Source organism: Copadichromis virginalis, linkage group LG8 (assembly GCF_057382275.1).
Source record: "Copadichromis virginalis isolate Kocher_CV1m ecotype Utaka linkage group LG8, C_Virginalis_male_GT1.1, whole genome shotgun sequence".
NCBI lineage: Eukaryota > Metazoa > Chordata > Actinopteri > Cichliformes > Cichlidae > Copadichromis > Copadichromis virginalis.
Genome location: NC_140625.1, coordinates 22,960,536 through 22,985,946, shown reverse-complemented (window position 1 = coordinate 22,985,946; position 25,411 = coordinate 22,960,536). Strand labels below are relative to the sequence as shown.

The window sequence follows — 25,411 nt, the reverse complement described above, 5'->3', positions numbered from 1 at the left end:
ATACAAGACTCACATACTCTACCGGCAGCCCTTTATTGAAGTAGTAGGCACAAACATGTTCAAAATGCAGAAGTATGAAGTCAAAGACTTTTCAAATCAAATCAAATCAAATCACTTTTTATTGTCACATCACATGTGCAGGCACACTGGCACAGCACATGCGAGTGAAATTCTTGTGTGCGAGCCCCACAAGCAACAGAGATGTGCAAACACAACAACACAAACGAGCAAAATACAAGAATGGCCAACCTGAAACTAATAAATATATGTACAATATATAATAGTGTATGGAATGGAAGATGGCTAAAATTGCACTCATCGTCATCCTCCTGTTTGTCATCTCCTGGGCCCCTTATTCCTGCACAGCCCTCACTGCATTTGCATTTTCAGGAGCAAAGAGGCAGGAGAGAAATGTCAGATTTAATGATGTGGAAAATGACCAAAAGAGTTTATGTCCTCCCAAAGGTGCCTACGTCCCGGAGGGTCTGATGACGTCTTGTTCCTGGGACTACATGACGTTCACCCCTTCCGTCCGCTCCTACACCATGCTGCTCTTCACCTTTGTCTTCTTCATCCCTCTCTTTGTCATCATTTTCTGCTATTGCTGTATCTTCAGAGCCATTCGACACACAACGCGGTTGGTACTGTTCATGCACACACGAACATCAACACCATTTATGGCTATTATTCTCGAAGGTCTCCTCCTGTGACACACTCCCACAGCTGTGTGAATATCAACAAGTTAGCCATAAAAATGAATTACAAACGAGGGTCTGTTATCACAGTAAAATTACAATTTATATTATTTATTATAGACGACGGCTTTCGATAACTATTTTTACTGGTGGTGGGCATGTCTGTGCGTCACAGGGCAATAACAAAGATCAACTGCGAGGGGACCAGAGACTCTGCAAAGAGGTTCCATAAAATGAGGAGCGAATGGAAGATGGCTAAAATTGCACTCATCGTCATCCTCCTGTTTGTCATCTCCTGGGCCCCTTATTCCTGCACAGCCCTCACTGCATTTGCTGGGTACGTGCACAAGTGTGTGTGTCAGTGTCTGCTAAAGAGACATCTTTTTTCACAGTCCAGTGACGTCTAAAATTCTCCATTAGGACGAAAAAACCCCAAAGTTGAACACTTTACTCACAATAAAGTACTGAGTTTATGATTGAAGATGCCATTAAAGCTGTTTCAGCCAAAAGCTATTTATCTATGGCTGTGTGGTTTTAGTCGTAACAAGACTGTTAATATTCCTGTAGGAAGTGAACTCCCGTGATGGATTACCTAGAACAGAGTATTCATCAATACACATGCATGTTTTTTTAAGTAGATTTGTTCCAAACCACCATATTTCTCTCAATACTTGGTAGACCAATAAGAAACTAGGAAAGGCTGCATACTGGATTGATCAGGTGGACAGTGACACAACTACCTGCTGCCTGTTCTTTTGCGATGGACTGTGCTGCCTGTCCAAGAAGTACCCCATCATTGTCCCAGTGTCACCTGAAGTATAGCCTCCAGCCCACCGTGACCCTGGCTGAACAAGCAGTTAAGAAAATGTTGGGGTGAAGTGAGGGATGAATTGAGCACTAAATGCAAGCCCAACTGTGTGTCCCAGTCCTGTGTCTCTGCACTAATTCTGCACAAGACAACACACGCCCACCCATGCCCTTGTCACACAAATGTGTCTCATTTCCTTGTCTCATTTTTCTTCCTGCCACCATCTGTCTCATCTCTCTCTCCCTCTCTCTCTCTCAGGTATGCAGACTTGTTAACTCCTTATATGAACTCTGTTCCTGCTGTGATTGCCAAAGCATCAGCTATCCACAACCCCATCATATACGCCATAACACATCCTAAATACAGGTAGGATGTAGCTGCAGTAACAGTTAAAAAATAATGGTGTTCTTTCTCAATCTCCTCGCACACAACAGCGGTGAAGAAGCAGACGTTACACAAGGTGTCAGAGTAATAATTAAGGACATAAAAGTAAAAAACTTTTTGCAGCTTCAGTATGTACACAATGGCACACCACAGTAAGAATGTAAGAAAAGAAAGAAAACATCAAGCTACAAAAAGGAATAATAAAGCAGTGTGACAGAGAAGTATAATTGGTATACAGAGAAAGTAAAGAAAAGATACAAAATAATCATTTTTGAAGTATTTTAGTAAAGGTTCATGTTGTCTCTGTGTCCCCCCCCCCGGCTCAGACTTTTTTAAAGAACAAATTTAGCTGCTTCCATGCTCATGTTAGTTATCTCTCCAAGTAAATATTTCATCTTATTTGGTTTGAGAGTGTGTCAAATTTGGTATTGCTCTCTCTGCATGTGTGCATAATTGATACTATGTTGCCAGGTTTGTCATCGTCACCCATATAAATGGCTGGGATGTGTTTCCTTGGTCTATAGTCAGTTACATCTGATCAGCTCTGATTAGAAAGGGAGATTATTTTTGGAGTTTTAGCAAAGATGTTGCTCAGTAGTTGATACTTTAACTGATGGCACAACCACAGAATGATTAACATGTGTGGTTTACATTATATCAGAATAAGGTTTCATTGTTCTTTAATTATTTTAAAAGGGTATAATTTTAGCTTGGGGTGTGAGAGGTCAGCCCCCAAAAATCTACAAATCTCTCAGGAGCCCAGCATATACGATGTCACAAAGTTTCTACAGTTCAAAGAATTTTGAAGAATACAAAAAACAAACATTAAAAAAGACAAATAAAGGAGATTGGAGCGCCAGAAACAAACAAACAAAAGAAGGTTGAAGGCCACCCACCCAGTGTGTGATTCGATTAAATCGCCTTATCTAAACTTGTGTTAATAAACCAAACTAATGAAATTAAAACGGAAAACAAGACAACCCACAACATTCAACTCAGTAGAATATTGAACGTTTACTAAGCAGCTGAAGTCAAAGGAGGCCAATGTCAGACCAGAGAGAGAGGCACTCCAACCATCCTGACTTCATATGCAAGCAGATGAGTCTTCATAGCTAATCACTACTCTGCATGAAACAGAGAGTGCTAGAAAGCAGGTTAATAAAGATGATCAAATACAATAACCAGAGGGTAAATGTGCCATCGCACAGAGGCGCATGACACTCCCAGTGACTCCTTTGCACTTCTTTAATCACATTCTAATATAAAAAAAATTGCGAACAAGCTACAAGTCTGGCCATGAACACTGGCCATGTGTTCGGCACCTCCTGCAACCTCCTGCAACACATGACACTCACACACACACACACACACATACACACCGATCCCACAAGAAAGTCCGATGCAATAACAATTTGGAGGGATTTAGATATATGTTACTCTGTAGAACATTTCAGTTCCAATCCTATTTTTCAGACTTTTGACCATATTTTCTGATTTGTGGGATGGTAAAAGCAGAAATTCAAAATCTGTACAAGAAATGAACAATGAAAAAGAATGCAAATGACTTCACTTTTTTAAAAATTTATTTAAATATTCAACTGGGGAAAAATTCTGATAATATTCATTAGCAGGCTATACTTTCATGTACACAATGCGCTTACTTTTGTTTTTGGCAGTAGTACGAGGACATTTGGCAGCAAATATCCTTGTATTTTGGAACTTTTGGAATTACTAACTTTCCAATTAGTAGATGACCTGCACTACCTCCTGATTTACAGCTGCCCCTAAAATTGTTGCCATGCTTACCATGAACATGCCTACGCACTAGTGAGTGTAAGTTCAAGCAAACTTGATCTGAGCAGACACTATGATCCCGTCTCCCCTTAAAGTACTCATCATGTCCATTTTATCATAACTTTGCTCCTTATCAAATTATTATTTTAAAGCTAATCCTTACATGGGGATTCATTCTGCACCTTAGCAACGGAGCCAATTCGTGTTGATTTTAAAGACACTACAAAGTGCTGGGTGAACATCAGCCTCAACCTACTTTATAATTTATTATCATTATTTTATTACTACTGTTTATTATTTGATCCTGCTTTTGTGTGGTAGTTGGCACATTCGCTTAACAATCAAAAGGTTCCAGCAGGAGACAAAAATCCCTTTCAGGTTTTATCAGGGAGAGAATTCCAGGTGAAACCACATCAAACATGCCAAGCTACCTGCTAACAACCCTACCCCACCCCTCACCCCCAAGTGAATAAGGCTGAAAATAGCTTATTTGGTTTTGTTTTGTGTTGTTACATGAATCACCGAAGCAACTAGAAACTGAATAGTAGTAAATGCATTAGTAAGGCAATAATTAAATAGTAGTAAAAGAGCAGTACACTGAAATAAAGGAAAAAACTGACTACAGTGACAACATGGGCAGTCTTGGTAGTTGTACCACAACCCCTTAAATGCACAGCATTAATCAAACTTGTATAGTGTAGAAAACTGTACTATATTATATTATACTATATTATACTATACTGTATATATATCTAGTTCATTTACCATTTACCAAACTTTAAGGAGCCAAGCCTCATGACTACTTTATTTTTTGTGGTATTCTCATCTTGATAACTTTTTAACATCCTAATTAAAAGCTGACATTTGTCTAATTCAGCTCCAGCTTGTAAGGATGTCATGCAGCCCCACACTTCACTATCATGTAATTAAAAAAAAAAAGCAATTATGGATTGGAAAATTTCTCTGTCTCGTTCAGGTCAGCAATCAGCAGGTACGTTCCTTACCTCGGGGTATTGCTGTGTATGAAGAGCAGAGACCGTTTCAGCAGCAGCAGCTTCCAGTCCATCCGCCGATCAACCCTCACCAGCCAGTCAGAGTTCAAAGGCCCCAGCAGGACTCACAACTCTTCCCAGTCTGAGAGTGAATCAGTGAGTGTGGCTCATATTTAATATGTTTTGTATTTTATGTCCTTGTACAAAGGTTTAAAATATGGATTGCTGATTTCAGTCCTTTTCCTTCTCAGGCCCAGTTCTCAGACACGGAGGAAGACTACTCTTCACGAACTCCTGTTAGTCGTCACTTGTCCGGTGATGCCAAACAGGTGCGTCACGCTAGCCAGAGGTCAAAGGTGAGAGGGTATAACACAGAGTACGAGAGAACCTCTGCTCACAACGCCACTGATCCAGCAATATGTCACCTGTCACCAATCACTGTGAGTATAAAAGCCTCACTTGTGTAAAGGTATTGCTGCTAACACGACAAAAAGTTCCATGATTCCAGTCTACTTGATTTTAATTAGCTTTGTCTCCCCTTCATTCTCATCTCCTTGTTCACTTTGAAAAAACCTTTCAGTGCTCAATAAGTGGAAGTCTCTTTCTGATCACCTGCACAGTGTCCTTCATTGTATTAAAAGCCTTCAGCCTGTGTTTATTTTGGGGAAGAGAGTTGCACAAGGTAAAATCTGTAGAGTAAGGTAGGGAGTCATTGCAAATTATGTTTGGCTCCTGAAAGAAGTAGAAAGAAGTTTTGATGCATTTTGAATGGGTGTACAATGGCCGGCTGACACAACACCACTGTTGAGGTACTTTGTATTGAATATTCCCTCTAAGTAAAACTGCACTGAAAGTCTTTCCCTTGCAGATGAATTCATAGCACACAACCCGTCGAATGACAGTTTAACTGCTTCTGTGCTTGCTTGTGACCAGATGTCCCTGTTATTGGTTCAGACGTAACAAACTCGTTCACTGACACAACTGTTTGGACACAGCTCTAATCACCAGAACTCTGATGTAAAAGTTGTTTCTTGAGGACAGAGTTTACTTTCTGTGCAAATTTGAGGTCTGCTGTGAAACTGCGGTTAAGCTTGTGCTGGTAGTCTTGAATCGGAGGTGATAACTTTTTCAAATTTAAAACAGATAAAGTGTTTTTCTTTCTATTGGCAGAGTCGCTGGATTTTTTGACAGCACACATAGAATATATTTACTATATAGTAAACCCAAAGATTTATTTTTACACCATATGGTATTTCTAAGTATATTTCTGAAGTATAGAGTTAAAAAGGGGTGAAATAGGACTCAGGCGATCATTTCTTATAATATTTTCATGATACTTTTGATGGAAGGTTTTGCTTCTTGTTTGTCCATCAAAGCTGATCTAAATCCTCTTAAATTGTTGTTTGGGAGCTCGAGACATCGTCGATGTCATCATTGTTTAATTGCATATAACTTAAAGAGGACATATTGATGGGAGTCCACTTAAAATCCAGGCTAACTCAATGTTATGACCAGGGACTGTGTAATTGTGTTTCTGTGGTGCCAGAAAATAACGCTGATCTTGCTGGTTTGACTTTGCATTTCAGTATCACTCATATTGTCTGGTTACCAATGGGAACAGCTTATTTGACTTTTTAAAACAAATTCAAACCACAGAAAGAATTTCATAAAGAACAAGTACCTCACGGACTGCTATTGCTTTTAAATGACTCTCTGAAGCTGACATTTGCGAACTGTCTCAGTCTGAAATCTTCATGTCTGGAACTTTATTGTGATCACAGCTACTTTAAAATCAACCTGCATATAAACTCTGCCATCAGAAATACAGTAAAATGAAGAAAAGAGTGTCATGTTGGAATCAGCATGTATTGATGTCTACAACTCTGCATTATTACTCTATCACTAGTGACAAAAATGTAACTCCACTGAGGGACATATGGTGTAAACAGCCAAGTGAAAGTGAATGTAAACCCACATAAAGTTTGTTTTTTAGACAGTGAGGGAGAAGCCAGCGACATTGAGGATAGAGAACAGGGGAAGATAAACAGTGGGTGTCATTGGAGCGGATTCAAACCTGGGCATATGGGTCGCTTGTTCAAGCCAGTGAGCTAAATTAGCACCCCACAAAGTGCCACTTTTAATTGCAAAACTCAGTAAATGAACAGCTGTAAGAGTTCACAGTGCAGGCAAATTTCTAACAAATAGGCTGTTAAATGGACTATAAACTCTCACAGTTTACAGCACATAAAGAACTCAAAGGAAAGTTTTATCCAAAAGTTTAACCTCCATCAATGTATTTATTGATTCAAAGGCTGGAAGTCACCTGTGGGTCAATCCATGTGGTTGTCATAGTTACATACTGTAAGTCGATCTGTTTGAGAGTAATAAACTGTCAAGGAGCATAAACAACCACCAGGTCACGACTCAGTTATACCACCATGGTTTAAAGAAGTGGAACATGCCTAGCATCCTCTTCTTCTTCTTCGCCTTTTTATTTATTGGCTGCTTCCTTTAGGGGTCACCACAGCGGACCGTCTCCTTCCATCCTGTCATATCCCTGTTAACCCTACCTTCACTGCATCCATGAATCTTCTCTGTGGTCTTCCACTTCCTCTGCTGCTGGAGAGCTCCATCTTCAACATTCTTTGCCCAATATATCCACGATCCCTCCTCTGCACATGTCCAAACCATCTCTAACTCTAACTTCCTCTGACATACCCATTTCTAATCCTTTCCCTTCTGGTCCTATCACCTTTATTTTGGAAGATTGTCACTAGTACATTATTAATCCTCTGCATCTTTCCTCCATCCTCGAAGCACCCCTACTATCTTCTCAACACACCCTTCATTTGTTAGATGTCCATCTCTCTTGTACATGGGGGAATACTTGTATTGTCATCATATTGGTTTTATACTCTAATTCAAACTAGGGAACAACATAACTGTGGGAAGGCATGAAAGGAGTCAAATGTTGATGCCTTTGTCACGTGAACGATTGCAGAACTGGGAATGGACCATTTTCAAAAACTATTGCATCTCCTCCTCTCTATAAAACCCTGCTTTTCTCTGTGCCTTTGAACATGTCAGCCTAGAACGTCTATAAACACTTTGGATTTCTGATGTGGACAGACAGCATAAAGCGGCCCTCACAATGCCATTCACACATCCTTTGACAGACAGCTCAAAATCCACAGTTTATGAGTAATTTGTGCTAACCCACATGTGACCTCAAATACTAAATGCCTGAGCCTCCCCACCAGACAATCACAGTTCTGTAAGCCTTTCTTCCCCCCCCCCCCCCCCCCCCCTCTCTCTCTCTCTGTCTTTTATTATTGAAGATCAGCTTGCAATGGCATTTTGTCATTTTTAGCTGGCTGTGACCTAACTAAAAATGACAGAAGTTGCTGGCAGCAAGTGAAATTGGCTGTCGAGTATCTTAAAAATAAACCCAGCATTAGTTTTCATTCATATCACATCTATAATTTAAGCTTTATCGACTTAGTCACTTTATCAGCCCCTTCAAGCGTCACACATGTGTTTAATTTGCATTTATGTTGTTTAGGATGTTAGAGTAATGTCATAAAATTTGTCCAATAAAATTTGAACACGAGTAGATAATTTTGCATGGTAGTGTTCACAAACTAAGAAACCCAGCGTACACAGAAGTTGCCAGGTGTGTAATAGTTTCTGGTACTGGAGGCCATCCACACCAGCTGTCAGCGATTGCTCTAGCTTTTGGCAACTAAGTGGCAGAAGCCAACTGATCTTTTTATGATTGATCACTCTTAATGCACTCACATGCACAAGACCACCTTAAACTGAGAGCTTCCATTGTCCTGTGTTACCCAGTGTTGCAACTGAAACCACCATGTAATTGAATCATCATGAAAATCTATATTTTAACTCATAAACCATTTTAAACCATTTTTAATTAAAATAAATTAATGTTTAGTGTTTAGAAATTAATGGCTCATTGGCTGGTGTAGGAAAAAAATTATAAACCTCTCAATTCTGACATGTTCAGAAGCTGATTAACAACAATTTATTATTTAACAGCTTGTTCTGAATAATTCCTCAGTATCATCTCACATTCTTGTGTCAAGTGTCGCCCAGACATTTTATTTGTTTCATAAAAACCTGAAAAAAAGCCTCATGCTGTTGACAGGCCAGTGATAGCAACAGGTCTTTTTATGTGGGACATGCAGTATATGGAGCATTTCCGTCTCCCTCTAATCATCTTAGTTCACAGGAATAAAAATAATACAAGCAATCCACATGTATGCATGATGCAAACACACACATGCAGGCAAACCGCCACGCAGGTCAGGTTCACTGAGGACTCTGATACAGAGGGTGCAAACACTAATCCAGTAATCTGGGACTTTCAGACTTAATCCACAGTTTGCATGATGCGGCCCCGTGTTTAAAAGTACTGCACTTGTTGGCAGTGGAAGAAAGCCCCTGACTGCTACCTCCATCTTTAGTCAGTAGTTTGTATACATGTTTACATGACATATACACTCACACACTGTTACCTATACACAGTCATCATGACTGTCAATTTCAATTTATGAGAGTGTTTAAGAGGGCTGGCATTTTAACTGTACGATTATTTTTGTTGATATAGTTTGTTGTGCTGTTAAACTGCACTGAATTAAACAAGGTCCTGTTATTTAGCCTAGCATCAGTCAACATAATAAAATTTAAGTAAAAGACTACTTTGAACAGATAAGTATAAAGACTGAATTGTTTCTTCCATTTTCCTATTGAGCTAGCCAACCTGCTGTTTTACTGAGACATCATGAGCATCCAGCTCAAATTAAAGATGTGGATTAATTTTGATGGTGAGAAAGAGCATTGAAAATTACAGGGTTTTTAATAATTTTTGAGACATTCTGATGACACACTGATTCAGATTTCAAAGGGCAATAAAAAATAAAAAATAAATATATAGATAGATAGATAGATATAGATATCTATATATATAGATATATATAGATATATATATAGATATAGATATAGACATATATTTATAGATATATAAAATGTATTAAAATTTCATAGCAATCATTATATATATCCAAACTTAAAAAAAAAAAAGAAATTATGAGTTTCTTTTTTGCATTGTTGTGAAATATAACGTTTTCACATGTTATAAAGACGAATATTCAGAAATTCTAAATAAGAATAATAGTTTAGTGTGTGTGCACAAATATGTTAAATTGTAGGAGTGATGGCCTTTTTGTTCATATTTTAATGAGCTAATACTTGTAGATTATTTTATGTATCTGTCTCAAATTACAGATCCTGATTCAATATTCATGGCAAGAAAGACCAGTGAAAATTTTAGGAATTTATCTGTAATCGTTTTTGTGTTATTCATTTTCTGAGTGCAAAAAAAATGGTCTGAAAGTGGGTTGTCTGACCATTTTTAAAATATATTTTTACCAGTGGTTTGAATATTTGCAATTCTGGTTTTATATGGGGCGGGTCTGCATTCAGTAAAAGTTACCTGAAGGCCCAAATAGCACAAAAGCTGTTGTGAGTATAACTGATAATAAATGGCTGTGTTTATGTGCACACTCTTCAGGCTCTGACAGAACCTGAAGGCATCTCCATGTCGGACATCAGTCTGCAGCCAACCAGCAATCTGCCAGCTTCTGTAAGAATCCACCGATCACCCTTTTTCTTTTTGCCACACATGTAGTAAATAGTTTTTTTCTACTAATAAATAGTATCTGTGTACATTAAACATACTTAAACAACCTCCATGATCCAAAAACTTCTAGAAATGTTCTTTATCCATCCTCTCAGAATAACTGTAAGAACATCATATAGTACAAATCATTAGTTCACCTTTATTTTTTAATGTTGTTTTTTCTAGCATGTGTACTTCCGTCCATTATGGTTTGGTCCAGCTATTAATTTGGTTTATCACAAACTTCAAACTAAAGTACTACAGTATGAAGCACATTCTCAGGGCAGTGGATTCCTGCCAACATAACAAAAAAAGCAATCTTCATGTTTTTTATTAAACATGTTCCACATTATATTGAAAAATCTTGATACATACTCTGCTAAATTATTTCACTTTACCAAGATTCCTTTCCTCTTACATCACATTAGCTTTTCATGTTGCTGCAACAAGGACAAGACACAGTCAGGATGTTTTTGTGTATCATGGCTTTGGACTGCTTTCATACTCTTTTGTGCTCCTGGAAATCATTATTGTGTTTGTATTTGATGTCAGATTAGATCAGTGGCTATCAATGGGAAAAGGATCCAGTCAACACATCAGTTGCTTTCATCAGATTAAGTCTGTATGTTGTTACAAGCACAAGTACTTATAAGCTGAAAATGCATAACAGTGCTGCATGTTTCCCTGTGCCTGGATTGTTTTTTCCCATGTTAGGTTAATTGAGGTTCTAGGCTGTAGGTATGGATTTGAATGTGAATTAACAGTCTCTGTGTTGTTGCTGTGATGGTCTGGTGATCTGTCAGACTGGCATTCAGCAGTTCAGTACGGTGATTAGTAAATGTACAGTTTTCTTTTGTCTGCTTGTAAACTTTTCACTACATGATTCAGTAGCCGGTGCAATCACCATTAGCAGCAATAACTTGAAGTAATCATTATTTTGTATTAGTAATTCGGTTTTTCACATTGTTGTGGAGGAATTTTGGCCCCCTCTTCTTTCCAGCATTGCTTTAGTTCATTGAGGTTTGTGGGCATTCATCCACAGATCTCTTAATGTCCTGCCACAACATTTCAATCGTTTTAAGTTCTGGACTTTGATTGGGCTGTGCTGCCTTCTTTCTAGAGAAAAGATATTACTTTTGGCAGTTCTTCCAAACAAGACATACTTTTTCAGTCTTTCTAATTGTACTGTTATGAACTTGAACATTTTACATGCTAACTGAGTCTGAGTCTGAGTCTGAGATGATCTTTCTCTGAGCATTGAATTGTGTATCCACTGGTCTGAATGTTCCAGACATGCAAACTGCTAAAACTTCAGCTGCTATAGAGGTGTTCACACTGATGATCAATTAGTTGTGTACAACTGATTAACAGCGCCTGACTGACACTTACTTTCCTAATTCCTACAGAAGAAGTAATGGTTTTAAATTTTCTTTTTCATCGTGGGGCTGACTAGATTTGTTGCAGCAGATGTATTTTTCTGTTCATATTAAGTTACTTCAGCATAACAGTATTTCACTTAACATTGTTTGAATGTATGAATATACACAGATTAAACCATAAAATGACATTCCTGCCAGTGCCAGTGTTTATGCACAACTTAACCTTGTTCAAGGAGTTTTCAGTATTTGTTGCTGTTGAATGAGAAGCCACTTCTTGCTCAATAACTTTGATTTAATTTTTTTTTTAAGTTTTAAGAAAATCAAGAACGCTTTGTGTTTTAGCCTGACCTCTCAACAAGTAACCTTCACCATTTAAGCCAACTCTGCAGTAATGAGGGCGGAGGACAAGAGACGCATTATGCACAACATCAGTGTGCATGCTTAAGTATGCTTGGGCAAGATCTGAACTCTGAACAAGATCAGCAACTGTGTGTGAAAGTGGCCGATAGAAACAATTATGAGGCATTTTGTCTAAAGTGCTTTGATTTTTTTCAAGCCGAGTAGCAAAGTGCTAAAAGATAAAGATGAAGATGAAAAAATATTGCCAAGAACAACCTGAGTTTGAACAAGTTACTGAATTACATTCACAGAGAAATTTTTAATGGCAACTTTACAACATAAAGTATATAAAATGTCTAAAATGATTTACTTGTTACATGTGGTGTAATTTGAGTGTATTTAGCTCTTTCTTATGTTGTAGGTGTCCAATACAGCTATTTGGTCAAAAGTAAGGTACCCTTTGGCATTTATACTGCATTTGGACAATGTAACAACTTTTTTCCCCCTGAATCATATCTATCCTATCAAAGTGAAAGTAAAAATAGACTGACTTGTTCCTTCAAAATCCTGCTAATTTTGTATCCATTTAACCATTACCAAATTTTATGGATACAGTAGAGAAAGTGAAAAAAGAAAAAAATACTACTACTATGAGGAATATAAATGCTCGATTCAATTCATTTACTTCAAGGCACTTTATATTGTCAGGCAAAGACCCTACAGTAATACTGAGAAACTCCTAAGAATCAAACAAACCCTTATGCTAAAGCACTTGGTGACAGTGGGAAAGAAATACTCACTTTTAAAAGAAATAAACCTCCAGCAGACTCAAGGGTGGACAACAATCTGCCACGACCCTTTTAGGGGTGAGGAGAGGAAGACAGAACAAAAGATATGCTGTGAAAATGCACAGAGGGGTATAAACACATAGAAAACAAAAAAATTGGAGGAAGAAGAAACACTCTGGAAAGTTCCCAGCAGCCAAAGCCTAATGCAGCATAACTGAGTGAAGATTAAGGGTTACCTGATCCAGTTCTAACTATAAACTATATCAAAAATCAAAGTTTTAAAACTAATCTTAAAAGTAGAGAGGCTTTTTGTCTCCTGAATCCAAAGAGTGAACTGAAAGCTGAAGGCTATGCCTCATATTCTACTTTTAAATGCCCTAGGAATCACAAAAAAAGCCAGTAGTCTGGGAGCAAAGTGCTCTATTGGGGTGATGTGATACAATGAGGTCTTTAAGATAAGATGGAGCCTGATTATTCAAGACCTTTTATACGAGGAGAAGGACTTTAAAATACATTCTGGATGCAATAGGGAGTCAGTGAAGACAAGACAATGTGGGTGAAATGACCTCTCTCTTTCCTGTCCCTGCAGCAGTTTTGATCAACTGAAGGCTTTTCAGGGAGTTTTCAGGGAGTTTTTCAGCACAGCCGGATAATAACGGATTACAGTAGTCCAGCCTAGCAGCAACAAATTCATGAACTAGTTTTTCCTTACTATGTTACTGGAGCCTAAGGTAATGCCATCCAGAACAAGTATCTGGTTAGACATGATATCTCCAAGTTTTTTAGGGCCAAGTGCAATAACCTTTGTTTCATCTGAATTTAAAAGCAGGAAATTTGAGGCCATTAGAGGTCTCTGAAACAGTTTAACTAATTAGTGTGTGTTTTCTGAGTTCATGGATAGATAAAGCTGGGTTACATCTGCATTGTAATTCCTTTGAATGACACTGCAGATAATCATTTAGAATGCAAACAGAACTGATCCTCACATAGAACCCTGTGGGACTGCATAATTACCTTTTGTGTGTGAATATACCCCTGTGGGTAAACTGCCCTATTTTCTGAAAACACTTTCCCGATGAGTTTATGAGCCCCGTCGCGCTCTTCAGATAATACTGAATAAAAAAACAAGTCCATACAGGTCTACTCAATTGTCAATTCTGCAGTACACACACAGGATTGAAACATTGTTTCCCCCACTTATGGTGTGCAACTACAAATTAAAAGATCTAATCAAGTCAAGAGCTATAACTGCTCTGAACCTCTATTGTGCTCCTGGTCGGGCTATTGCTTGGAACAGGAACAAGACAACTGCTATCTTTAGTATTACAAAATTCTCCCATTGATTTCTTTTTAGTAATAGTGTGCACTTCCTATACAAAAGCACAATTATACTTAAATATACTCAGCTACACTACTTTGTACCTCTAGAGAAGAACTATTGATTTCGTGAGGTTGACCAAGTTAAACTATCAAACTTCATTAAGGGCTCTGTCAGAAAGCCATTCATCAATCTATCCAATCAATACCTTTGATCAGCCGTGTTGCTCTAGCAGATTAAGTGGAAAAGAGCTGTGTTAATGTAAACTGGACAAACATCTGATAACATTTTATTCAGTGCTTTCTTAACTAGCAACTCTCTGTTTCATTCCGTTATTCAAATTTCCAACCACTGACTGACAATGGGAATGATAATACGTGAACACCTGAACACCTCTTCTTGTCTCTCGCTCTCTGTTTGCACAGCTGGACAATGTCATGAGGGAGTCAGGGCCAAGGACTGTGTGCAAGACCACATCGTCTGTCATCGTCACCTCCATATCCAGCCCGTCAATATTGCACAGTCCCCCAGGTTACCATGGCAACTTCAAATTGACCAAAAGTCACAGCCCAGTTGCCAAGGAGACCCTTGACATAGCCATGCTGGAGACAACAGCTTTACCATGAACAGCCAGAAAGGAGTGAAAGCGTGTGAAAGTGTGCGTATGTATGCTTCAGTATTTCTCCCCAGTTGGGAACTTTTCTTACTAGCATGCTGTTTGCGGGTTATGATAACTGTGGACCCTAGCATTGTTTTTATGCATGCAGTGTACAAGTATGTGTGCGTGTGTGCCCAGTAAATTTATGCATGTGTTTGCACTCATTTGGATTTTTGTCATTTCTGACATATCATGGTGGCTGGAGATTGTTTACCTCAACTGTAAGTAAACTAGCCTTAAACACAAAATGTGAAAGGTGGAGTCGCACTCGGATCACACCTGACCTTTCTAGACATGCTTTCCGGTCATACTTTGTGAGATTTGCCATAAACGGAGATGTTCTTTCTGAATTATTTCAATTTCAAAGTGAAATGTGAATATTCTTTATCTTTACATACAGAAGTCGAATGGCTACTGATGTCATCAGTTTATTCTGCGGTGTTACAACTGAAAGTTTTAAAAAATGTTGAGATTTTATTTTGTGCATAGCGTTTATGTTAATGCGTAGCTACGGAAAAGTGTCAGAATCCTACTTTTGAATTAAGAACCTATTCATGCAAATGAAAAGCATGTTTTCAAACCAATTCTACAATAAAATAGAATCAGAGTTCTTGTTTTTCTTTTACAGTGTTTGCCGATTAAAGGATGTACTCTAAATGATGTATCTAGTATAAATAATGGACCAGACATTTTGTATATTAAAACTGATTAAAATGACTGCTGATAATGTGGAAAAACTGGGCGCACTACTGATCTCACACGTTACCTATTTAAGTCACGTTAAAATTGTAGTGTTCAGCTCCTGCTCCATCTGTACCCACACAGTGTTTGCTGAAAAGCTCTACATGTTGAAACCTGCTGAAATTTCAGAATGACAGAAACAAAGTACAAAACTTTAATGAAAAGTGTAAAAAAAGATATACAAAGGTCCTCCACAGTTAGGAATTCACCTATGAAGATTAAAGCATTTTTTGTGACTAATCAAAATCGAAAACCTCGCCCACACCCACCAATATTCCACTTCAAGGTTATCCCCCTTGAGCACCAATGGATGGCTTTGAGCACTTCTGCTATTTTTAGATTGCTCTATGCAATTTTTGTATGCCCACACTAACTAGTTAACCACTTCTATTGTTCAAATTAAATTTCACTTTGAACAACACAAGTTCACAAAAAGCCAAATCTGCTGAGTTAGGCCTCACGCCGAGAAACTGCTAACAACTGTTTGGCAACCAATGGAAGAGCAAAATAAGTAACCTGGCAAATACTTGCCAGGTTAGAGAATACCTACCTACTTTTCAACCAGTTAAGTGAAACTGGTTGAACAGAGATATATGGTACTGCAAGAAAACCTCCTAGGAACTGCTAGCAGTTTTAAGTCAAAGATGTAACTTTTGAAACGTGTTGATTTCAACAGTAAGGCACAGCTTTAACTTTGAAGATGAACATTCTTTGTTTCTCGTTTGCATTATAAGGTTCACTGCCACATGGTTGTTAGTTAGCAAGTGTTTGCAGGCAAATCAGCGCAAAGCAGCAACAAGGAGGTTTTTTTCAATCAAAACCCTCTTAACAATTTATTTCACCTAACAATTGCTAGCAACCACAAAGTCATTGGGGTAGTACAACCAAGTCTGAAAAGTTGAATGTGGCTTGTAGTGTAAAGTGCTTTGAGTGGTTAGTGAAACTTAAAAAGCACTATTTAAATGCCAACCTTCTCCACATGATAGCTAGTTTAGTTTTGCACAGAATTTGAGGTCTGCTGTCTCGAGGCCGTCAAAATTTGATTTCTGGGGACAGAATGTAGCAGGAGTGCTGGAACCCATCTGATTGCACACAAGGACATGGCCTTAGAAGGATTAAATTAGAAACCGATTAATTAAAAAAAAAATTAAAATGCACCTGCTGGATTTGTACCACTGATTACATCTTTATCTGACTTAACATTAAAAAACAAGTAACAAAACTTTTATTTGACATGTTTCTAGACTTGGCAATCAGACACACATATACACACATGTAACAGGACAGAAGAGAAGAGTAACTTTGTCATTGATTTTTCCATTCATGGTGACATCAAGCAATACAGATCATACTCAGCAGGTCACAAATGGGTTACAACAGAACAGCAGGTCACCCAACAACACAGTATGAGCGTGTTTGCACGTGTACTGGATGTCCTAGTGTATTTTGCATCACCCCAGATGCCATAATTTAACATATAGATGTATAGGTGACAGTTTGTGAAATCATTCTTTCCCCTAAACATGTGTTGCAGGAATTGCTGTCTTGTGTGTGACTGGGTGCAGTAAGGAGTGTATGTAATGTGTGTGTGAGCATGCGCGTGAAGGAAACGCTGGGAGCGAAAGAGGAAAAAGAGAGTGAGAGAGTGTGTCATGGGTAGAGGGCGACCGGGAGCAGCGTTCTAACGGGCTACAGGCTATGCAGTGTGTTTCCAAAGTGTGCAGTACTGTTATTAAAGCCTCATCTCTTCAGTACTCTCCGGTGCCTCGGCTGATTTCTGTCTGCCTCACTACTCCACAAAAGTGAAGGGAGTTAACCCCGAAGGAGGACAAACTTCGGCCCTGGAGGAAGCATCTCCCCTCGTGTCTCCCGACCACGGTCAGGGGACTGACGGCGAGGAATGGTTAACACTGGCGACCACGAAGGGACCCTCTCACGTTGTTAAAGAAGTGGTGAGCACAGAGAAAAACCGACAGGCTAAAGCGGCTAACGATAAAGCCGAGTGACTGTAATTACAAGTGTATTAGCCCGCAGCTAAGCTAACTCGCGATGGCCGCTGCTCGCCATTCTCGTGAAAAGTACGGACTTGAGACCAATTACTCCAACCCGTTCATATCGCTGACCAGTGTCTCCGAGGGTGCCGCGAGCATTAGGGAAGCTAACAGAGACAGAGCTGTGACTAAATGTGAACATATGAACCCATTCCTGTGTGCCGAAAGTTGTGCTAACACACACGCTAATGGAGAGTGTGTATTCGCGCCGCCCGATGGTCCTGCCCGGCCGCAGTTTTCCCGCACGAATCCCTTCGTTGATGCTGAATGCCGCAGCTACGGCCGTGAGAGAAACACAGGCAGCAGCATGAACTATTATCCAGCTCCTACTCCCCAAATGAAAATCCACTATCCAGACTCAAACCCATTTTCCTCCGCTCACATGGACAGTTTTGTACACAGCACACCGGCTCAGTTTAACGCAATGTTAAATACACCCATGCAATGTATGCCTTCCAGTAGCCTTAATGAAGCCATTAGCTATGGGGAAATCACTGCACAGCATAAACCCCGCTCGAAACCAGGCAAGACCCGCTGTGTGCCCCGTCAGCCCCTATCTGACAGTGAAGAGGACGGTGACACTAGAGAGAGAGTCCCCACCCTACGTCCGGGCCAATATGACGGCACCACACCGTGGAAGGAATTTCTGCACAGGTTTGAGAGCTGCGCTGAAGCCAACTATTGGTCAGAAAAAACAATGACAACTCAGCTTAAATTCTGCCTAGTTGGAGCAGCAGGGGCCATTATCCACAGAAATCCCCGCTCATCCAAATGGGATTACCGCCGCCTGGTGGACGAACTGGAAACTGCATATGGCCCTTCTTCTGACCATGCAGCTGCTGTTGCTGTAGAACTGAGGCAGCGAGTGCGTAAACCTGGTGAGGCCCTTCATGTTTTCAGAGATGACATTTATGGGAAAGTGGCTGTTGCATATGGTAATAGAGCAGAGATTGAACAAGACTCTATAGCTGTTGAAGTTTTCACTAATGGGCTGGGTGATGCAGAAATAGTACAGAAGTTGCTAGAGAGGCACCCAGCCACACTTGCCTGCGCATACGAAATAGCCCACCGACACGAAACCACTAAAAGGGCTGCATCTTATGTAACCAGTGCCATGCAGCAAGGAGCCCGTAACGCAGCTGAACGCCGGCCCCGAGCTGCCGTCGTCAGAGAAAAAGACAGAGATGAGACTGTTGCTGAGCATGCACCTGCAGCTAGCCCCTCACCGAATCGTTTTTTCCCACACACACCCTCGACAACACCGAACAATCACAGAAATTTTAAAAGGAGTGGGGTTCGCTGCCATAACTGTCAAGGTTGGGGCCATGTCCAAAAGCAGTGCCCTTCCCCTCACAAAACCACCAAGGCCTTAACATTGAACAGTAGCCCTTGGGACAGCCCAAAACCCACTGTGCTCCACCTTAAGTGCCAAAGCCAAGAAATGAGTATCCCCATGCGCCTCTACGAAGTGGAGGTATGTGCTGTTTTGGACAGTGGAGCCCGGAGGAGCGTGCTGCCGCTGCCCTACTACAACTCCATCCACCCAGACGTGAGACCACCACTACAGCCCTCAGTTGTTGAGACCTTGCTTGGTGTGGGACCTGGGGACGTGCCGGTGCTAGGTGAAGCCCAGATACCTGTCAATATCAACAATCGACAGGTGGATGTTGATTTCTTGGTGGCAGATATAGCAGGAAATGAGGTGCTGCTTGGGCATCCCTTCCTCACTCAAGCTGAAGCACGTCTTGATTTTGGCAAACGCCGCATCATCCTTTTCGGTGAAGAGGTGCTCTACTACCAAACCGAAGCCAGTACAAAGTCACACGCAGTGAGAATAGCTAGAACTGTGGTGGTGGAACCGGGGCAAGAGTATATGGTGAAAGGCAACGTGCATCCTGGTGCAGCAGCTCGAGGTGACATGATGCTTAGTCCCACCAAAGGTTTTGTTGAGAAGCACAAAGTACTTATCGCCAGAGTCCTAGTCAACGCACAGCCTTCTAAAGCTGTCCCACTTCGCCTTTTTAACATTGGCAATAAAGCAGTAACAATTAAGGCGGGATCCATTGCCGGGCTCCTCCAGCCAGCTGAGGCCGTGGAACCCTCCATGGTCTCCCCAGCTGCAGACTCTCTGACCAGCCCTCCTGTGGTTCCTCTGCACCTGCAGGAGCTCTATGCCCAGAGCTCCACAGACCTCAATGACTATGAACAGCTCCAACTGAAACGCTTGCTTTGCACTTATGGACATGTGTTTTCTACAGGGCCTGCTGACCTGGGCCGAACCAGCCTTGTGCAGCATGACATCATAACCCGTCCTGGTGCCCCAGTCAAACAAAATCCACGAAGAATGGCAGGGGAAAAGCAGCAAAATGCTGATCAGCAGATCTACGACAGTCTACAGAGCGGTCTCGCCCAACGCAGCTGCAGCAGCTGGGCCTCGCCCATCGTTATGGTGCGTAAGAAAGATGGGACATACCGTCTCTGCATTGACTACAGGGCTCTCAACGACCGCACCATAACAGACGCCTACCCACTGCCCCGCATCCAGGACACGCTGGACACACTCTCAACTGCCAGATGGTTCAGCACATTAGACCTCGCATCTGGCTACTGGCAGGTTGAGCTGACGCCTAGAGCACGCAGGGCCGCCGCTTTCTGCACTAGGACAGGCCTCTTTGAGTGGAACGTCATGCCATTTGGACTATGCAATGCCCCGGCAACGTTCCAGCGGCTGATGGACCGCGTCCTGGCTGGCATGCAGTGGGAGACCTGCCTGGTCTACTTGGACGACATCATCGTGCTGGCTAAGGACGTGTCGGGGATGCTGCAACGGCTTGGCCAGGTATTCTATAGACTTCAACAAGCTAACTTGAAACTGAAACCTGCCAAATGCTGCCTCTTTCGCCGCGAAGTTGCTTATCTTGGCCATGTGGTATCCGAGCATGGTGTGGCTACCGACCCCAGCAAAGTTCAAAAGGTTCAGATGTGGCCCACACCTACGTCCATCCAGGAGGTCAGACGCTTCGTCGGCCTGGCCTCATATTACCGCCGGTTTGTGAAAGATTTTGCCTCTATAGCCGAACCCCTGCACAACCTGACCAAGAAGAATGCACATTTTCAGTGGCATGCTGAGCACCAAGCAGCTTTCGACAAGCTGAAGTGTCGACTCACCTCTGCCCCTGTTCTTGGCTATCCACTTGACCATGGAGAAATGACACTAGACACTGATGCCAGCGACACTGGCATCGGCGCGGTGCTGTCACAGATGCAACAGGGCGTGGAACGTGTGCTGGCATATGGCAGTCGTAAGCTATCAAGAACTGAACAAAACTACTGCACCACACGACGTGAACTACTAGCCGTCGTGGATTTCACGTCCCACTTTCGCCAGTATCTCCTTGGACGGCCTTTCAAAGTGCGCACAGACCACAGCAGTCTACGGTGGCTAACAAAAATGAAAGAGCCAGAGGGACAATTAGCTCGATGGCTCGAGAAGCTTGCCGAGTACAACTTTGAGATCATCCACCGTCCAGGTCGAGTGCACACCAATGCTGATAGCCTCTCCAGAAGACCCTGTCGCCAGTCTTGTCCATGCAGAGTGCAGGACCCCCCCAAGCATCTCGGGGGGACCAGTCATCAGGCAGTTCAATGCGAGTTGGACTCTGACACCAGCTCCCTGTTGCTGAGTCCGGTGAGGGTGGAGGGACAACCGGCTACTACAGCGGTGTGTCTAGTGGGGGTAAGTCATAACACCACCACACCAGAAACAAAGACTTTAGACCAAACTGCTCTTACAAAGTCAGACATTTTATGTCAAAACACTCCTATCAACACAGACATCTCAGAACAGACAATTCACACTAGAACAGACATATCACACCAGAACATGTCCACTAATACACACACTGTAAAGCTGACTGAGAAAGTATATGTGGCTAAAACCCTTGATACTGCTTCTCTGTTTCATGGTTGGACCATGGGGGAGCTGAGCCAAGCCCAGGACGCTGATGCAGACATTGCACCCATACGCGCCTGGATGGAGGCCAGCAGTGAGCGCCCCCCATGGACTATTGTTTCACCATGCAGCCCAGCAACTAAGACATACTGGGCTCAATGGAAACGGCTCTACTTCAGAGATGGAGTTCTGGTCCGTCGCTTCTACTGCCTTGACGAGACCCAGTTCTATCCCCAAATCGTACTGCCACGTAAGCTACAACCAGAAGTGATGGGCCAGATGCACGAAGGGCCAGTGGGTGGACATTTTGGTGTCGAGAGGACTGTGGCCAGACTACGAACCCGATTCTATTGGTATCACATGAGGGAAGACGTCGCTCTTTGGTGCCGTACTTGTACCAGCTGTGCATCCAGGGCCCGACCCCAGAAGACACCGCAAGCTCCGATGGGAACTGTCCGGGTAGGAGCCCCAATGGAGCGCGTTGCGCTGGACATTATGGGACCACTGAATGAGACAGAGCGCAGAAACCGATATGTGCTTGTGATACAAGACTACTTTACAAAGTGGACTGAAGCCTTTCCTATCCCAGATGAACGGGCTGCAACCGTTGCCGAGGTCGTTGCGTCTGAGTGGGTGTGCCGCTACGGGATACCTCAAGCACTACACAGTGATCAGGGACGCAATTTTGAATCTGATGTGTTCCAAGGGGTGTGCAGTTTGTTTGGCATAGATAAGACTCATACAACGCCATTCCGACCCCAGTCAGATGGCCAGGTTGAACGTTTCAATGCCACTCTCCAGAAGATCCTGGCCTCCACAGCAGAGCGTTGTCATTGGGACTGGGACCTGATGATCCCGTACGCTGTTATGGCCTACAGGGCGACCAAACACAGTGCTACAGGTTTCACCCCGAACTTCATGATGTTTGGCCGAGAACTGAGTGAGCCAGTGGACCTTGTCGCAGGTCTACCTCCTGATCCAGGCAACCAACCCTCAGTTCCAGAGTATGTGCAGCAAATGCGTGAGCGGCTGGAGCTGGCCCACCTCATCGCCAGGGAAGCCCTGGGTGAGTCAGTCAAGCGCGCAAAAAGGCAATATGACAAGAACTGTTGCCACACACAGTATAAGACTGGAGATCCTGTGTGGTATCTCATCAAAGGAACACGTCACGTCAAGAACAAGGTCAGAAAGTTCCTCCCATCGTATGAAGGACCATTCTTTGTCCTGGGACAATTGGATGACCTAGTTTATCGGATCCAGAAGAACCCAAGGTCTAAAGTGAAAGTTGTCCACCATGACCAGCTAAAGCATTATCGCTGCCGCGAGCCACTGGACAATACCTGGGTCCTTGATCAGGCTCATCAGTGGTCCCCTACAGAGGTCCCACCACCAGCTTTAGAAGATGACCCAGCAGACCGTGATCTGGGTCTGCACAGTCTGTTCTCTACTGCAACTGGCAATGGCCCCAGCTCCTCTCAGCCTTCTGTCTCAGTTGCAGCTGATCCCGCTCTGGTTGTGGTTGTCCCATCGTCCCCTTCCCATGTAGACCATGAGAATGGTGGGGGTGTGGTGGGTGAGCCAGACCACCCGGGCCAGCAGTTTCAGCGACCAACTCGTCGGCGCAGAGCTCCAGACCGGTATGGAGTGTGGATCACTTAACTTGGTTTACCTACCATGGACAGTTCCAAGTAGGACTGAAGATTCGGTTCAAGTTTAAATCGTTTCAGCCTCCTATACTGTTAGCTACAATGGTTTAAAAGAGTTATATTTTTTTTTCATTGTTCCAGTGTTTACATTTTTTTTAAAAAGTATCTGAAGGACCTACGGGGTTATCTACATGCACTTATCCATTTGTATTTGTGCCTTCCTAGATGCTAGGATAAGTTGGTTATTCCCGGTCGCCATGTAATAGTTACAATTGTGTAATTTCTTTTCTACTTAACAGCACTTGAAATGCTTTATTTTGCACATGTATGTACACCTTACTTGAGCCAACCTCTTTGTCACTGAAGTGCACTCGTTGATACTATACCTCACCTTATAAGCGGTAATGGCTAACACTTTTATCTCCTGTGGGCTCCAAGTGGTAAAGGGGATTGTGTACCAGTTTTATGCATTACAATGCTGGAGTGGAATTATTGTTTAATTGCCATCCAGAGTGGGGGTAGTGTTGCAGGAATTGCTGTCTTGTGTGTGACTGGGTGCAGTAAGGAGTGTATGTAATGTGTGTGTGAGCATGCGCGTGAAGGAAACGCTGGGAGCGAAAGAGGAAAAAGAGAGTGAGAGAGTGTGTCATGGGTAGAGGGCGACCGGGAGCAGCGTTCTAACGGGCTACAGGCTATGCAGTGTGTTTCCAAAGTGTGCAGTACTGTTATTAAAGCCTCATCTCTTCAGTACTCTCCGGTGCCTCGGCTGATTTCTGTCTGCCTCACTACTCCACAAAAGTGAAGGGAGTTAACCCCGAAGGAGGACAAACTTCGGCCCTGGAGGAAGCATCTCCCCTCGTGTCTCCCGACCACGGTCAGGGGACTGACGGCGAGGAATGGTTAACACATGTTTAGTTCACTTTAGTTTAGTACCGTTATCTCACAAATACAACACTGTTTGTCCACCTCCATACGTGTCCAGTTCCTTTTGAGAGTCCTCAGGTTGCTGCATCATTGACTATGATTGTAAAAACCTTTTTCTTCATGCCTCAGCATAAAATCTAACTCTTGATGTCATTTCTGTCAAATAATGTATTGCGGATTCAAATCTTAGCTAAAAATGCAAGACTTTTTAAAATCTGTTTTCATTATTGCTCATTTGTCTTGTAGTATCTGTTAATGAATGTATTAAAAAAAATACATATTTGAAATATTATGACATGAAAAATGTAAATATTATAAATATGTTGACTTTAAAATCTGCTTTGATGAAGTGAAGGTAAATTTGTTTTCTTTGTATAAAATGTTTTGTGTTGTTTTTATTTATTTTTCTAAATAAAAGATCTCGCTAAATTCTGGAAGGTTGGTTTTGTGATCTTTAAACTTAGTATGTCTTAACTCTTATAGTAAACCATATGCTCTTAAAAATTGCCATTACCAAGTGCTGAAGTGATTTTGTTCAGTTTGTTAAATCTCCAAGCGTCAGATGGTTTTATTCAGTTTTAAAAACTTGGTCTCAAAAGGCAAAACGTTTGTAAGATATTAAAGGTATTTCACATGCATTAATATGCCCATGTGCCCATGTTAGTCTTTTTTCAGTTTAATTTCAGTTGTCTTTAAACACATTACTTAAGTCAACATAAGATGACAATGATGATGATGGATACTTTATATATCATATATTTGTGAAATTCTTATGTTAACGGAAATTAATGATTAAATGTGGGTTAAAAGAGTTCCGGAGATCTCCCTGTGGACAGTTACCAGAACAGGAAGTGGTGTAATAAAGGTGCTCTGTTGCCTGTCCACTAGGTGGTGCAGTGGGTGGTCAAGATTATGCATGATGGACAACAGTTTGTTCCGTGACCTCTTCTGCACCGCAGCTTCAAAAGTGTCCACTGTCCAGCCAATCACTGCTAATCCTGATCAGTTTATTAAGTCTGTTGGCATCATCAGCTCCAATGCTGTTCTCCCAGCAGATTGCAGCAAAGTAAACTGCACTCACCACAACAGACTGACAGAAAATCTCCATCATTTTCTGGACATATTGAAGGATCTCTGATTAGTAAACAGAGCCTGCTCATCCCGTCTGGTATACAGCCTCTGTGTTGTTCATTTTAACTCCACTTAAAGACTTAATTTTGTCCAGTTTGCCCAGAATTTCTTGT

General features: G+C 41.8%; 2 protein-coding genes across 3 annotated transcripts in view; both read left to right on the top strand.

Annotated features, from left to right (window-relative positions):
• LOC146703402 (melanopsin-A-like) overlaps positions 1-17,115 on the top strand; it is a 31,754-nt gene extending 14,639 nt beyond the window's left edge. The window contains exons 5-11 of one of the 2 annotated variants that reach the window (XM_085466603.1): positions 466-637; positions 871-1,032; positions 1,762-1,869; positions 4,658-4,829; positions 4,925-5,029; positions 10,264-10,335; positions 14,621-17,115. In XM_085466603.1, coding sequence (XP_085322729.1) covers positions 466-637; positions 871-1,032; positions 1,762-1,869; positions 4,658-4,829; positions 4,925-5,029; positions 10,264-10,335; positions 14,621-14,821 — 992 coding nt within the window. In that variant the 3' untranslated portion in view covers positions 14,822-17,115. Of the gene's footprint in view, positions 1-465; positions 638-870; positions 1,033-1,761; positions 1,870-4,657; positions 4,830-4,924; positions 5,114-10,263; positions 10,336-14,620 lie in introns of both variants that reach the window. The other variant, XM_085466602.1, reaches the window with a different exon arrangement.
• Positions 17,116-17,125: 10 nt separating this feature from the next.
• Positions 17,126-24,148, top strand: LOC146703401 (uncharacterized). The gene has a single exon (XM_085466601.1). It carries the CDS (start codon positions 17,644-17,646, stop codon positions 23,254-23,256), a length of 5,613 nt encoding a protein of 1,870 aa, XP_085322727.1. The 5' UTR covers positions 17,126-17,643; the 3' UTR covers positions 23,257-24,148.
• The last annotated feature ends 1,263 nt before the right edge of the window (positions 24,149-25,411 follow it).